The sequence below is a fragment of the Oncorhynchus clarkii genome, chromosome 18, assembly GCF_045791955.1.
Source record: "Oncorhynchus clarkii lewisi isolate Uvic-CL-2024 chromosome 18, UVic_Ocla_1.0, whole genome shotgun sequence".
NCBI lineage: Eukaryota > Metazoa > Chordata > Actinopteri > Salmoniformes > Salmonidae > Oncorhynchus > Oncorhynchus clarkii.
The window spans coordinates 21,539,408-21,555,309 of NC_092164.1; the positions used below are offsets into that span (position 1 = coordinate 21,539,408).

The 15,902-nt window shown below is 40.5% G+C and overlaps 1 protein-coding gene across 2 annotated transcripts; it reads left to right on the forward strand.

Moving 5' to 3' along the window:
- Positions 1 to 372: 372 nt before the first annotated feature.
- LOC139372520 (homeobox protein engrailed-1-B-like) lies at positions 373 to 4,495 on the forward strand. Of its 2 annotated transcripts, none has more exons than XM_071112250.1 (2): positions 373 to 1,119; positions 3,774 to 4,495. In XM_071112250.1, exons 1-2 carry the CDS (start codon positions 618 to 620, stop codon positions 4,091 to 4,093), a joined length of 822 nt encoding a protein of 273 aa, XP_070968351.1. In that variant the 5' UTR covers positions 373 to 617; the 3' UTR covers positions 4,094 to 4,495. The 2 variants fall into 2 exon arrangements, with proteins under 2 accessions (XP_070968351.1, XP_070968352.1); XM_071112251.1 differs by having other exon boundaries at positions 373 to 960.
- Positions 4,496 to 15,902: the final 11,407 nt, after the last annotated feature.

Here is a 15,902-nt window from a genome sequence, read left to right on the forward strand (position 1 = left end):
ACGGGAACCATTTGTGGCCTAAATGTATAGGTAGCCTATAATATTTCTGTACAAGCCCAATGTCCCTACCATGTTTTCCCCTATCGGTGATGAGCACGGTCATTTGGTATGGAAGAAAAGCGCACCGCTGAGACCCCTTGTTTTGTGCCTAAAAGCCATCAATTATTTATTTGCTGAGATTCGTAAAATTCGATTGGACGTCGTCACTTCTGACAGCGCGGATCTGCACAAGTGATTGGTCTATTGCACGTGTGTTGGCACTCACGTGCTTCCGGTTGGTGTGAGAAAAAAAAAGTGTGTGAGAGGGATAACGGGCTTTAGGAGAGTTTAGAAAGATCGCGCCGACATACATTAGAGAAAGCTAGCGACGACGCTGCTGCGCGCGATGTGTAGTCATTCGTGGTAGCGCAGGGCTATTGTGACACTTGGATCGCTTTAGTAGGCTAACATGTCGACAGTGTAGAACATTGTCACATATATCAAAAGTATTTGATATAGGCTTCCTTCATAATATAGTCAGATATCTTTTTTTTGTTTGCTATTATTCGGATACGGCATTGAGCAACAAGTGGAGTTTGGCGTGGAGAGTTTGCGCTCCAGCCAAAAGTGTACCAGTTATGGAAGAGCGAATTGATCAGAACAGCCGTGATTCGACTGAGGGAGAGAGCGTGTCCCTCTCCCCGAATCTACCATCTCCTCCAATTTTGCCCCACCAGGCAGCACAGCAGGTACATAGAACCACAAACTTTTTTATTGACAATATTCTGCGGCCAGACTTCGGCTGCAAGAAGGAGCTTGGGAGTCGGGAACGGGCGCAGACCTCCGGCAGAGAAAACGTCAACCCTTTGGTAATCAGGCCATCTCACGCGAGCAGCCTTTGCCAGGATTCCAACTGCAGTAGTGACAGTACTTCTTCGTCGTCGTCCTCGCCGTCCTCGAAACAGAGCTCGACAAAACAAGGTGAAGGGAATGGGACTACCACAACGAGATATGGAGACACCGCGTCAATAGTGGTTGTGAATGCCAGTAATGGAGGATCTCCACCCGCTAAAGAATCTACGCCGATGTTATGGCCTGCGTGGGTTTACTGCACGAGATATTCGGATCGACCATCATCTGGTATGGCGCTAGTTTCCGAATCATTTTACCCCTGCAAGTCTGAAATGTGAAAGTCCGTTATTTTGGTTATGTTTGGAGTAGGCCTAGCCTGTAGGTCAATTTGAACATCGTAAACATCTCTCTCTCTCTCTCTGTCACTCCCCCCCCCCCCCTCTCTTTCTCTATCGCGTCGCTCCCTTGTAAATGTATTCAGTTCGTGAGCGTCACGCACGATAGGCTAAATGAAGAAACATACCTTGAAAAAGCTAATAATAACAACACCAGCCAAAACAACAAATGATGATAGGCCTGGATTATCATAGTAGGCTAGACTAGACATGTGCCTATAGTACTTGTCATAATCTCTCTAACAGTAACAGTAACACAAACATACACACACATTTGCCACTTTGTTTTGGTGAGAGCATTTAAAAACTATATATTAATAAGACTTGGCAGAGCATGTTTGGAAGACCAACCGGGCTGAAATTTGAATATCCTCCCTAATTTGTATTATTCTCCTCAAACTAAAGCAATGCCGAAAACCGGTCCTCGATGTTATCACATTGTTTATGCAAAACTCATTGAAAAGTTTTGCATGGACAAGACAAACTTGAAAGGAGTGGACACCGAAACGTCCACTTTAACTGTCGTCGTTTTGTTTTACTATCTTGTTTTACTTCACACCATATACCTATACTGACTGTTAACTGTTAGGCAAGCCTTCGATGTAGGCCGTCTTTAAATCACCCAAACTGCAAAATATGCACGAAATAAAAAATTAAAAAAACGATAGATTAATCAAATAGTTTAGTCTATATTATCTACATAATCCAACCATTATGTCCTTCGATTCGGCCACAATAGCTGACTTTCTTTTCACCTGACGAGCATATTGATGGGCCTATGGTGTAAATCAGGGTTTGTATAGACTGCCTTGTCAATATGTTTGGGGGTTTATTTTCCACAGTCTTTCTGAATTTGACATGAGATTCAGAATTCATAAAATATGTATTGATTGACTAAAGTGATTGATTGACTGATTAAGCTATAAGATTTAGGCCTGGGCTATATGAATTGGGGGGAAATCACTAGGTCTACTGGTTTCGATATATTTCGGGAATGAAATCTGGTAAAACAATGTAGTACTACGAAAATGGAATTAACCCGACATACTATATAATTGTTTTAGCTAATCAAATAGCCTAGGTTATATTTTCGGCAAGTAGGCCCTGGCCTAGCCTGTGTATGTGCTTGCTATTGTAGGCCTACCACTGTTATTGTATTCAAAAAGTAGCCTATATCTGCAGGTAAACGTGACCCCATGTCGTTACATGTTAAGCTATTTTGGCTCATGTTGTTCCAAATGACAAAGATAAAGATGACGTAGGGCTACAGTCCATAACGTGGATGAAAATGTCCAATAAAAATATCCCGCCAATTAAAAAGTATAAGGCTATATATAGCCTAGCCTTTGTGTTTATGATAGCAGTAGAAGCATTGAGTTTCACACAATACAGTATCAAACTGATTTAAACCGTATCCTACAATGCACTGACTGAATTGGGATCCGCAGCTTGTTTTTGCAATATACGACCTAATTGTGTTTTTTAGCCTATAGAAATAGTTTTTTTCGCCTGAAATGACAGTCTACATTTTGTTGTGTGGATGAATAGTAGGCCTTTATAGCTGTTAGGTAACACGTTTGCAGAAAGTGTGCATAAAAATATACATTATTAATTAGCCTACATCCATGTATCTTCTTCATCGCGATATTAGCCCCGTGTATATGCTACATTATGAACCTCTCAGATGTAATTATGTGCACGCTGCATGGCTGTGGATAGAATAAGCCAAGTATCTCAATACCAGCTTGCAAAACAGTAGCCTTGACGTTCCAGTGCAATGGCGTTTTAGACAGACCTATTGCAATCTAGGTCTAAGCATAGACTAGTGAAATAGTAAATAACCAAATATGTTGCCTTAGTTTGTTTACTTTGACATTTTATGGCACCGAGTTTTTATTACACACGTTGATGGAATGAGCTCGTTAACTGACGGAGGAATAGTGGCTGAGCTGGGGCATAGGTCTACTTGTGCTAAGGAGGACTAACACCATACTGTGTGTTCTCTTGCTTGCACCGGTCTGCAGGGTAGGCCTACAGAAAAAAAAGGCATGCAAATCAACAATAGTCTGTTAGTAAGTATAGGCATGTAGTTTGATATTATATTGTTATTATTGGTATTACCAATAGGAAACTATGAAATTCTTAGATCACATATAGCCTAGGCCAAAACATATGCGTACAAAAATAGGCACGCAAACGAGGATAACGGTCTGTCACACCGCTAGGCCTACATTTTATTTAGTTTTGACGTTGCTTATATGTTTTTGGTTATGTATTATGTAATTGGAAGATATGTGTTACTGCATTTATGAAATTATGAATATTCAAATGATTAAATTATGTCAATACAACTGTTCATCATTTAGCCTTGTTTGAACCTTGCGCCTGGGGTAAAATGGTCGCAATGACTGCAAACACACATTTAGCCATGAACAATATTTATTACATTGCAATACTCCATTGTTTTAGTCATGTGTAAATTCATGTTTGTTGGGCCTAGGACTAACTGATATTTACGTGTTCGTTTCACTGTTGTTTCTACATCAGGCCCAAGGACACGGAAATTGAAAAAGAAGAAAAATGAGAAAGAAGACAAGCGACCCAGAACCGCGTTTACGGCTGAACAACTGCAGAGACTTAAGTCCGAGTTTCAGGCAAATCGCTACATAACAGAACAACGGAGACAGTCACTGGCCACAGAACTGAATCTCAATGAATCACAAATAAAAATTTGGTTTCAGAATAAGAGGGCAAAAATCAAAAAGGGGAACGGCTACAAGAACGGCCTGGCTCTCCAACTCATGGCCCAAGGACTGTACAACCATTCCACAACCACGGTCCAAGAGGAGAAGGATGATAGCGAGTAAATTCCCCCCTCGTGCAGGGCAAAATAGACGCTGAACTGAAGCAGAGTGCTTGAACTCTTTTGTGAACTGAAAACGAAAGAGGTAAATACGATTTGACTGGGACAGATGCTATTTAAAACCGATTTCTGTTTATGATACAGTATATGGACATAATTATATAAAATATGAACATTATTAAAGTTTATATATAGCCAAAACAATATGACGTTGTATATATTTAATTTCAGGTAAGGTTATGTCTGTATCAATCCCTACTTGCTGGAGATTTAAACTTCTTTTTCTTATGATGTTGTTGGCCATTGTTTTAGTATAAGTGTCTGACTCATAGATTTTTTTTGTGATTTCTGTCGCCCCTCTCCCCAATCTCTCACAATTCTACAGACTGCGTTTCTGAACCGACGTGCCAAGCCAAAGATTTTAATATGTTCAGAGAATATGTAGTCTGAAATAAATAAAAAATGTAGAATGTGCGACAGCTTCATTCCTCATTGAAATGCTATACACAAAGCGTAGTTTGTGAATCGATTATAACTATTAGCTTTCAAGGCCCAGGACTAACACTATGTCGTCTAAATAAAGTCCGAGAGACAATGACCAAATATGGGGTATTTTGTTGAGCTTACGGGACAAATATACAACTTCAGTGACATAATTATTTATTGTAATGCGAAACAAACCTACCTTTTTACATTTTGTTCTGACATCTAAGACATATTCTTCATCATAGACTACGCGTACCTTTTTAGTGAGTTAATTCAGATAATGTTGACATGCATATATTTCCCACGAGCTATGCCATTTGCTATACAAACATTGCTTGTTTTAATAGGACAGAAGGTCCAGGCGTGCCTCTCTATGTGCAGCCTAGCCTACCTTAAAAAGCCTACACACTCACGGAAACCATGTAACCTATAGGCAGGCCTATATCCGTCAAGGTCACAGTGTACTCATGGAAGTTATTTTTTATTATTCGTTTATTGGGGGGGGGGGGGGGGGGGGCGACAGTAGTAGTAGTATTACGATTAGTAGGCCTATTGTTATTGTTCTTTCTTCAATAATATTGTATTACTATGAGTACAAGCATTATCTCGGCCCTTATCATTGGGATACACTGTATGTCTACATTTCGGCTAATGGTATAAAACATGGTGATGACGTTTCTAAATGGCAGTGGTGGAAAAAAGTACCTAATTGTAATACTTAAAAAAAGATGCCTTTATACAAAATGCCTTTATACAAAAGTAAATGTAATTGCTAAAATATACTTAAGTAAAAGTATAAATCATTTCAAATTCCTTATATTAAGCAAACCAGACGGCACAATTTTCCTTTTTTCTTTCATTTACGGATAGCCAGGGCCACACTCCAACACATTTACAAACGAAACATTTGTGTTTAGTGAGTCCGCCAGATCAGACTCAGTATGGATGATCAGGGATGCTCCCTTGATAAGTAAGTGAATTTGACAATTTTCCTGTCCTGCTAAGTCCTACTTTTGGGTGTCAATGAAAATGTATGAAGTAAAAAGTACATTATTTTATTGAGGAATGGAATGTTGTGAAGTAAATGTAAAAGTAGTCAAAAATATAAATAGTAAATTAAAATACACAGATAAAAAAATTAAAAATAATACTTGAGTAGTACTTTAAAGTATTTTTACTTAAGTACTTTACACCACTGGTATATGGTGGCTGGTGTCTTCTCCAAGAAACTGCGTGGCTCAATTCAGAAAGTCAACATCTCTGTGCAGTGCTTTAAATAGCACTTTCAGTCTCCTCATGAAATATATAAGGATAATAAAGTCGACACGCTTAGGTTTTTTTTAACTTGACTACATGACTACAAAAGTATTAAAAGCTTTTAGAGATAAACATACATGTAACAGAAGATTAAGTTCCACTGAAGTGAATAGTGAACACGTTGCAAGAATTCACCATATGAGTTAAAATGCTTAAGAAAAAAAATCTAAAGCAATATGCAACGGATGAGCAGGCGGACACACACACACACACACACACACACACACACACACACACACACACACACACACACACACACACACACACACACACACTGTATTACATGATTGCATTGTATAGGATACTATCTCATAACTTGGCCTTGTGGTAAAGCAATATTATTATGGCAACCATCAAGATGACGTTCCGGCCAAAACAACATCAATTCTGCTCTTGTTAAGTCAGCGTCCCCTCCCTTACAGACACACACACACACACACACACACACACACACACACACACACACACACACACACACACACACACACACACACACACACACACACACACACACACACACACACACACACACACACACACACACAGTATTGTATAGAATACTGTCTCATAACTTGGCCTTATGTTATGTATATTTATTCGTTTCCTGTTTTTTGGGTACTTTCTCGAGTCAGAGTTAGGTTGTCCTTTTGTCTAGCTCCCTGCCCTGCCCTGCCACCGTCACCGGACATCTTAACACATGGTAGCTATTTTTCCAGAATGGATCTCTTTTCACTTATTTAACTATTCTCGGCATTTACAAGATTCGATTAAGCACGCAGGCGGTATGGAGGAACGCCAAAAGAGGCAGAAGATCTAAGAAATGGACATTTTATTGGTCAGAATATCAGATCTTTAAAGAGCAAATTTATGGAATAAAAAAAATCAGAAATCAGATTCCAACTGTATAGTTGGCGCCTTTTCCGTGCACTCTTGTCAGTTTCAAAGCTCAAATTCATTAGTCTTTTTGCACAAAGGGACGTATTTCTTTTCAATCTAGTTGCTATATAGGCTACTCTTGCCCTACACTAGCCTACGTTATTCTTTTGGACTAGGTTCCCATTCGGCCTGTAACCTACGTTTACGTTTGATAAGCCTCCCCGTGCACCATGCGACATGACACGCGTTGTTTTCAATGCCAGTATGTTGCTCATTGGGATAGCCAATAGCTTAAATGTCTTGACGAGGCAGCACCCGCCTTTGTGTCTGCGTCTCAAAGCCCATGGGCAAGCCATAGGTCAGACCGGGCAGTCAAAACAAGTCATTTCTATTTATAGCACAACCTATAGGCTACATTAGGCCAACCAGACGTTCATTTAAATTCGAGGACAGCGATACTTGTTATTTTCTTTGTTAACTTCCTATGTTAAAATGTTGAAATTTGAACTCTGTGTAATGATTATCAAATAGGTTACTGCGTTAATCAGACATACGCCAAACAAACAAAAAAAAGTTAACTTTCCCAGGTTAGCACTAAAGGACACACATTCACAAAAGTATATATTAGTAGATATTTTGCAAACAAAATGTAATAGAACATGGTAAGAAAAAGGTTTACTAAAAAGCTTGTACAGTCCAATCCTAGACCGGAGTATGATATGGCTAAAGTAGATTTGGCACTTTATTTGACTTAACCTTTATTTAGACAGGGTTCCATTGAGACCAAGGTCTCTTTTCGAGAGAACCCAAGACCAAGCAATTACACAATCATAGCAGGAGCGTAGGAAACACACAAAGGTAAATATAAAAAAACAGCCAGATTCCTCAGTGAAGAGGTCCCCTACCAACAACCTGAATTACCCGAAAGGAACCATTATAGGTTGTTCGGAAAGTGAGGGGCGAAGAAACTAAACGCCATGGGCTTCTGAAACGATAGTTGTAGTACGAACAATGGCTACATAATCGTGCAACTTTCGTTGAAACAGAGTCTAGGCCAGCCTACTTCACCGACAGAAGAAGTAGGCCTAGTAGCTAAACTCACATAACACACTTTTATATAGCCTCCGTTTGAACTTGTTCACGTATTAGAGTTACCTAATAGGCTACGTAATACGACTGCTCTGGATGAGTGTCCACTTTTATCGAATATTATGGTATTGTTTTAGTTCTCCAAAATACCTTCAACGTAGTTATCAATTGGTGAACACTATGCTTTGCAGGTGTGTATAGGATTTAGGTGCTTTCCTGCGTAGGCTTGCAGCATTATCTTCTTTAAAATATTCCCTGTGCGACTAAATAGGCCAGGATATTGCTATTCCCTGCAAATATGTAGCCTAGCCTATAGCCTACATTTCCTTTATCTTTATACCCCATGGAAATGGTTAATTCATTAAATCAATTTCTCTAAGTTAAATGTACTTTCAACAACAAGCCTACAATGGGACCTATATTGTCTAGATAACTCATAGTTTCTCAAAATAAGCGTAGGCATATGCTATTACATGTGGAAAACCACATATTTTTGCATTACCCCAAAATAACATTATCTTACTACTTGACAACGGACGTGGTTCGTAGCATAGTGCAGGCAAGAGAGAAAAAAAACAATGGCAAAGTTTAAATTTGTATAATACGACATGGATAATTTGTTCGTAATTTCCTCTCCGTTCAAGATTAAACGCTTCTACCTTTTTGAGGGCAATTAAAAATAAAAAAAATGGATACATAAGTCCCTATTTATTAAAAATGACTTTTACTTTTTGATACTTGCTTACTCAATCAATTATTAAGGATGACTGCGCATTGCAGCAAGCCTGGCACAAGTGCAATACATTAGAAATGGTAAACTATGAACAATTGACAAAACAAACCTTGAATTTCAGGATATGGGCGGCAGGGTAGCCTAGTAGTAACCGGAAGGTTGCAAGTTCAAACCCCCGAGCTGACAAGGTACAAATCTGTCGTTCTGTCCCTGAACAGGCAGTTAACCCACTGTTCCTAAGCCGTCATTGAAAATAAGAATTTGTTCTTAACTGACTTGCCTAGTTAAATAAAGGTAAAATAAATAAATGAATTCATTTTTTCATACCAATTGATCTTCTATAGGCCTATAGCCTATTGATTACTGGGCGTACTTCTGAAAGTGCAATTGCAATCATTAATTCATTTGATCATTAATTCACAATACATATTTTCCAACATAATTTGGCTCCGTCCAACACACACAATAAAGCCTATTCAATTTAAATACATGGTCATGTACCTAGTTTATTTCGTTGGTCCTAATATAAGCCTATCTGTTTGTTACGTAACCAGAAATGAGTTCGGATTTAATTAACGGTTGCCCACTTCTCTGGAGAGGACAGCAGCCCAACCATTTAACCGCCCCTGGGCTTCTCGTCGGTTTTGTTTTTAATTATTTCCAATGTTGTTCGAACTGCTCTGGGTTTCGACGTTCAATTAACTCCCCGAGTTTTAATAAACACACACGCACACCACTCATGCATCATTTATTTGAATAACTTCTGTTAACATTGGACTTCAATTATGGGTGGAGTAGCCTGGCAATTAATGAAAAATGTACAGCATGAATTAATTCCAGACTTTTTAAGGACATTTCCAGCCACCATAAGCTTATTAATGTAGTCTAGTTAATGTAGAAATGTAAATTCAATGCATTATGACATCTTAATAAGACATCTATAGATAGATAGACACAGTTCATACGGCACCTATACGCATAATACATGGTTATCCAGCTCAGTGGTTGGTGCAGAAAAATATAATGGTACGGTCGTACGCAACAACTCTTTCAAGTATACTCGGTGACGCCTTTTCTCTATGTTTGTTTCTACCACGTTGTCTATGCGTTAGCTGATGCTATCCTTTTTTTGTTTGCATTGGCAATTTCAGGACGAATACGTTTATAGCCTAGGCCCACTATCAATGGACGAATGTAATATACATAGCCTAATATTCAAATACAACGTTGAACTTACAATCAAAAGTGCGGTGAAGTTCCCAGCACGATCAGTAAGGCCTACGGTAGCTGCACAGTGGACAGGTAAGCATTTGACTTGACATTACATTACATGATGTGACATGCTCGCCTCTTCATCATCTATTGGTCTGACAACACAGTGCAGTAAGTTGGAAAAAAGTAACTGAAGATAAAAAAAATATATATATTGAGTATTTGACATGCTATGTGTGCAAACCCGGATAAGAATTCACGAAAAAGATCTCGGGAATCGCAAGGTGCAATCTACATTGCCCTAGAATAGCACGGAGTGACGCAAAGGGGGAAGTTATTCAGCCAATTAAAAATGACAAGGATACTTTCCCCACCTAATCATTTAGCAGATGCATGAGGTTTATGTATAAAACAATGGAACCCTGGGATCCAGTGCATACTTAGCATAGTCTGCCTTACAGCTACAATATGCATTTAATTTATATGCAAATTAAAGCAATAAAAGAAGACTCTGGAAATTACTCCATTTGAAGGGGGAGCTGTAAAAAAAAAAAGATTTTCAGGTAGAGTGTACTGGATGCTGAATGTACTAGCCGGATACAGAATGAGGATACAGAATAATAAAAAAGAAACCAAATATCGTTTTGTTATTCACAATGTTGAGAGAATGGATTGGGAATATAGTTGGGGTCTTTTGAGGTTGCAGGCTGCATCACCAAGGAGAATTGCAGGTTCGCATGGAGTCCCTTTTGTGTCTCCTCCCTGACCAGCAAAGTCACGCTAGGGCAATCAAAGTGATGCGGAGACATCAAGTGATCCTCAATAGGGCTAAAGTATGCAAATGCACCGGCGAAGTGAGCTTTAATCCTGTTAGAGTACAATGTGGATGGAGGCTCAGGGGTCCAGGGTCTGTCTTGTTTTAATTCCTCATCTTCCCTGACCCTGTGTTTACTGTTAGGAACCTATTTCAAATCCATAATAGGGCCTCGGACAGATGCAGATCAACATACATGGACAGACAGACAGACGCACACAGAAACCTGGCATCAAAAACAGAAAAATCCACTCACATACACAACAAAACACACACCTACCTACATGCACATGTCCGCACGGTTCACATATGCATGCGCGTACGCAGAGACACACACACACACAACACGTACGCACGCACACACACAGACACACACACACACACGCTCACACACACACACGCACGCAGGCAGTTGAAAAGAGCTCTTTAGATCACTACCCTGTGACCATCCCACTGCTAAGTACAGAACCTTAGAGTAATCCCCTTCCAGCTGCTGCCTCCTGAATTATGGGAGATTCCTCTTCAGGGGGAGGGGGAGGGTTTAGGGAGACACAGGCCAACAGTTTCAACACCCTCTCTTCTCTCCCACCCATTGGAAAGTCATTATTTGTTTTCCATCCAGAAATGAACCACATTCAAGACTGAAAACTAAACTGATAACCAATAAGGCAGTGAGTGATATGTGCACAGGAAATAATGTTTGGTGGTAAAATGGAAACATGAAAATTATTTCTTCAAGTGGAAACAAAGAAGTTTCAGAAAAGTTTCTAGGCTCAAAGTGGATGTAACCGATTCTCACTCTTAGACATTTTAGAAGGTTGTGGCGGTGTGTCAGTGAGGGATTGAAGCCCTTAGCTGATTCCCCTTCAGCCCCCAGGATTGTTGTCAGAGAGAGAGAGAGAGAGATAAAGAAAGAGAGAGAGAAAGTGAGAGAGAAAGAGTGAGGGAAAATGAGAGAGAAATATCGAGAGAGAGAGAGAGACAGAAAGAGAGAGAAAGCGGGAGAGAGAGAGAGACAGAAACAGAGAGACAGAGAGAGAGGAGATAGACACACACAGAGAGAGAGAGAGAGCGAGAGAGAGAGAGATAGCGAGAGAGAGAGAGAGAGAGAGGGAGAGAGATAGCGAGAGGCTGGAGGGGGCTCTAAGGAGCATGCATGTGCCATGATCTCCATGGCAGAGAGGACAGGGGGAAGACGGGAAGATGACTCATTGCATTTTATGGCCTGTCAATTGCACCGCTCTATCTTTGGGAGCAACACAACAAAGGTGGCATTGACAGAGAACCTCCCACGGCGCAGCTGAGATGGTCTGGGGGCCACTGGGCAGAAACAGCCGTAAATATCCGACAGATAAGTACAAATTACATGGCGGATATAGGCAGCGCCACTTGTTTGTTCTGCAAGTCAAATTCTCTGCTGCCTGTGCCACCGGCAGCAGAAACACAGACTTGCACATGTCAGCTTATGTGTGAGGGAAGGGAAACTCTCAGCTTTGGAGAGCAGCCTATGGCGATAGTATGGTCACATCTTATTGTGAAAGGGGATGAGTCCTGTTCTGTGCAGAAAATAGCCACCAATGGCCAAAGAGTCATTCTCCATTTGCTGGTGGGTGAGAGTATATTTGTAGTGAGTATAAACAAGTATATTTTCTACAAATTCAACAAGTAAGCTAAATTCAAATAATTTTTTTAATTAAAGAGACAATAGAAAATCTGACCTCGTCTGCTGTTTTATAGTTAACTAATTGAAATAATAAAATAAAATAACTACCCAACGTAATATCAACTGCTTTTATTTTCCCACTGGGTGATGAAAATGCTTTGTTTTTGTCATAGTCAGTCTCCAAGAATATGACGCGGCGTCCTCGATAACCCCAGTATCCATAACCTTCCCTTGCTCTCTCTGAGGCGCACAGGAAAATGGAAAATGAAGAAGTGTAAAGGTTATAATTTGCTACATCGAGCGTGCTCTTTGGTAGATGGGATTCTTTTGGACAGCTATATGTCTTTAATTAATAAGGAAGCGACTTCAAATTATACTATGTTCCACCACAGCTATGTGACAGTCACAAAATGTATTCTTCCACTTAAGTCGAGGCTAGAAGAAAACCAGAAGAGTATGTAAGTTTTGATATTTTTCTTAAGAGAGACTTGGTTGTTTATGGTGTAGCTTATCCACTCAATTGTTGGAGCAATGTCAAAATACACAAGCTAAGGTCTGATACAATATAAATCCTCATCTTGAAATTAGATGTTATAGTATGCTCATAATGTGAAACATTTACATTGGAGTCATTTAGCAGACAGTTTTATCCAGAGCAATTAGGATTAAGTGCTTTGCTCAAGGGTTCATGGACAGATTTTCCACCTAGTCAACTCGGGGGGTTGAACCAGCAATCGTTCTGTTACTGGCCCAACGCTCTTAACCACTAGGCTACCTGCCACCTCCATAAAAGGCATAAATACCTGGGTTAATAAAATAATAGTAAAATCAGTCACTTTGATCCATTCAATTCTGTCCAGTAATAGTGAATGTACTGTTTCATAAGTAGACTATTAAAGTCACGATTTAAACTGTGGAATTGTACATTATGTACATTATCATTGTGTAATATAGCTGTACAAAACAAAAATATTTCTGTAGAAAACGTTTGAAAGTTTCAATTTATATATAGAAATAATAGCTCTGGATTTAACATGCTATATTTATAAATATATAATATAATACATATGTAATGTATATAGACATTATTCAATTTATATCTCACAAAATCTTATGAGAGATTTAGAAACTTGTTGAAAGGCATTATGAGTCACAAAAATAGATCACAGAGAAATGCAGCACTTATAATTGGCTAAGAATGCCATCAACATAACCACATGCCTAGCCATGACCAATCAGAAATAGCATTATTAACAAGTTCACCAGTACCCAGATTGAATATATGTTAAAGCAGATTTCCTTTGACCGTCCCACTTGAGTGAAGACAGACACAAAAAGACACAAACAACTTCTCTTGAGTTGATGGGTTCATGTTGCCTCATCCTTCGACAATGGCTGCATTACTCCAGAGGTGACACATTTATATTCCTTACAGGAAAAAACTCCACACATTGAAGGCTGGTGGTAAAATGTTAACTCTGTCCACAATGACATCTGTGGCGCACATTTCACATTGTCCAGACTCATCTTGACATTCTCTTTAAATGAATGTCCAGTATTATGTACACAGACAGATAAAGAGTAGGATCTGGGATTATCAAAGAGGTCAACAGCACCTTCATCTAACATACCTTGGACATATGGAATCACTTCATGGGATGGTGAAGTGAAGAGTGGAGAGATGGAGGGATGGTGGAGGAGACGCTAGGGGGATAGTGGCGTGGGCGGGCAGCTTGGCTGGCCATGTTTTCACCCCAGCCTCCTCACTTCAAAAGCAGGGGCTGTTGGGTAGAATTCTCCCTCGCTCCGTCTTTCATCGCCCCGGCCTCGGAGGTGCCGAGAGGTGATGCGGGAGGCGATTAGTCATATACAATTTACATACGCTTGTCATGGGCTGTCGTTACAGACTAGTCATGTCATTGCTAAATTGGCCCTCTGTGACCAAACAGTTTGGGGAGTTATTCTGTACGTTTTGGCGCAGCAAACTAGCTCCTCACATGATGTGCGTATAGACGCAGCAAACTAGCTCCTCACATGACGTACGTATAGACGCAGCAAACTAGCTCCTCACATGACGTACGTATAGAAACAGCAAACTAGCTCCTCACATGACGTACGTATAGACGCAGCAAACTAGCTCTTCACATTATGTACGTATAGACGCAGCAAACTAGCTCTTCACATGATGTACGTATAGACGCAGCAAACTAGCTCCTCACATGACGTACGTATAGACGCAGCAAACTAGCTCCTCACATGACGTACGTATAGACGCAGCAAACTAGCTCCTCACATGACGTACGTATAGACGCAGCAAACTAGCTCTTCACATGATGTACGTATAGACAGAGCAAACTAGCTCCTCACATGACGTATGTATAGAAGCAGCAAAGTAGCTCCTCACATGACGTACGTATAGAAGCAGCAAAGTAGCTCCTCACATGACGTACGTATAGACCCAGCAAACTAGCTCCTCACATGACGTACGTATACACGCAGCAAACTAGCTCCTCACATGACGTACGTATAGATGCAGCAAACTAGCTCCTCACATGACGTACGTATAGATGCAGCAAACTAGCTCCTCACATGACGTACGTATAGATGCAGCAAACTAGCTCCTCACATGACGTACGTATAGACGCAGCAAAGTAGCTCCTCACATGATGTACGTATAGACGCAGCAAACTCGCTCCTCACATGACGTACTTATAGACGCAGCAAACTAGCTCCTCACATGACGTACGTATAGACGCAGCAAACTAGCTCCTCACATGACATACGTATAGACGCAGCAAACTAGCTCCTCACATCATGTCCGTATAGACGCAGCAAACTAGCTCCACACATGACGTCCGTATAGACGCAGCAAACTAGCTCCTCACATGACGTATAGACGCAGCAAACTAGCTCCTCACATGACGTACTAGTAGACGCAGCAAACTAGTTCCTCACATGACGTACGTATAGACGCAGCAAACTAGCTCCTCACATGATGTACGTATAGACGCAGCAAACTAGCTCCTCACATGACGTACGTATAGACGCAGCAAACTAGCTCCTCACATGATGTACGTATAGACGCAGCAAACTAGCTCCTCACATGACGTACGTATAGAAGCAGCAAAGTAGCTCCTCACATGACGTACGTATAGAAGCAGCAAAGTAGCTCCTAACATGACGTACGTATAGACCCAGCAAACTAGCTCCTCACATGACGTACGTATAGAAGCAGCAAAGTAGCTCCTCACATGACGTACGTATAGACCCAGCAAACTAGCTCCTCACATGATGTACGTATAGACGCAGCAAACTAGCTCCTCACATGATGTATGTATAGACGCAGCAAACTAGCTCCTCACATGACGTACATATAGACGCAGCAAACTAGCTCCTCATATGATGTACTTATAGACGCAGCAAACTAGCTCCTCACATGATGTACGTATTGGCGCAGCAAACTAGCTCCTCACATGATGTACGTATAGACGCAGCAAACTAGCTCCTCACATGATGTACGTATAGACGCAGCAAACTAGCTCCTCACATGATGTACGTATAGACGCAGCAAACTAGCTCCTCATATGATGTACGTATAGACGCAGCAAACTAGCTCGTCACTT

Bases quoted from the DNA above. Each gene is read 5' to 3' on its own strand.
- LOC139372520 (XM_071112250.1), top strand. From the start codon at position 618: ATGGAAGAGCGAATTGATCAGAACAGCCGTGATTCGACTGAGGGAGAG. The intron at 1,120-3,773 runs GTATGGCGCTAG...TTTCTACATCAG, and splicing joins TTCGGATCGACCATCATCTG to GCCCAAGGACACGGAAATTG.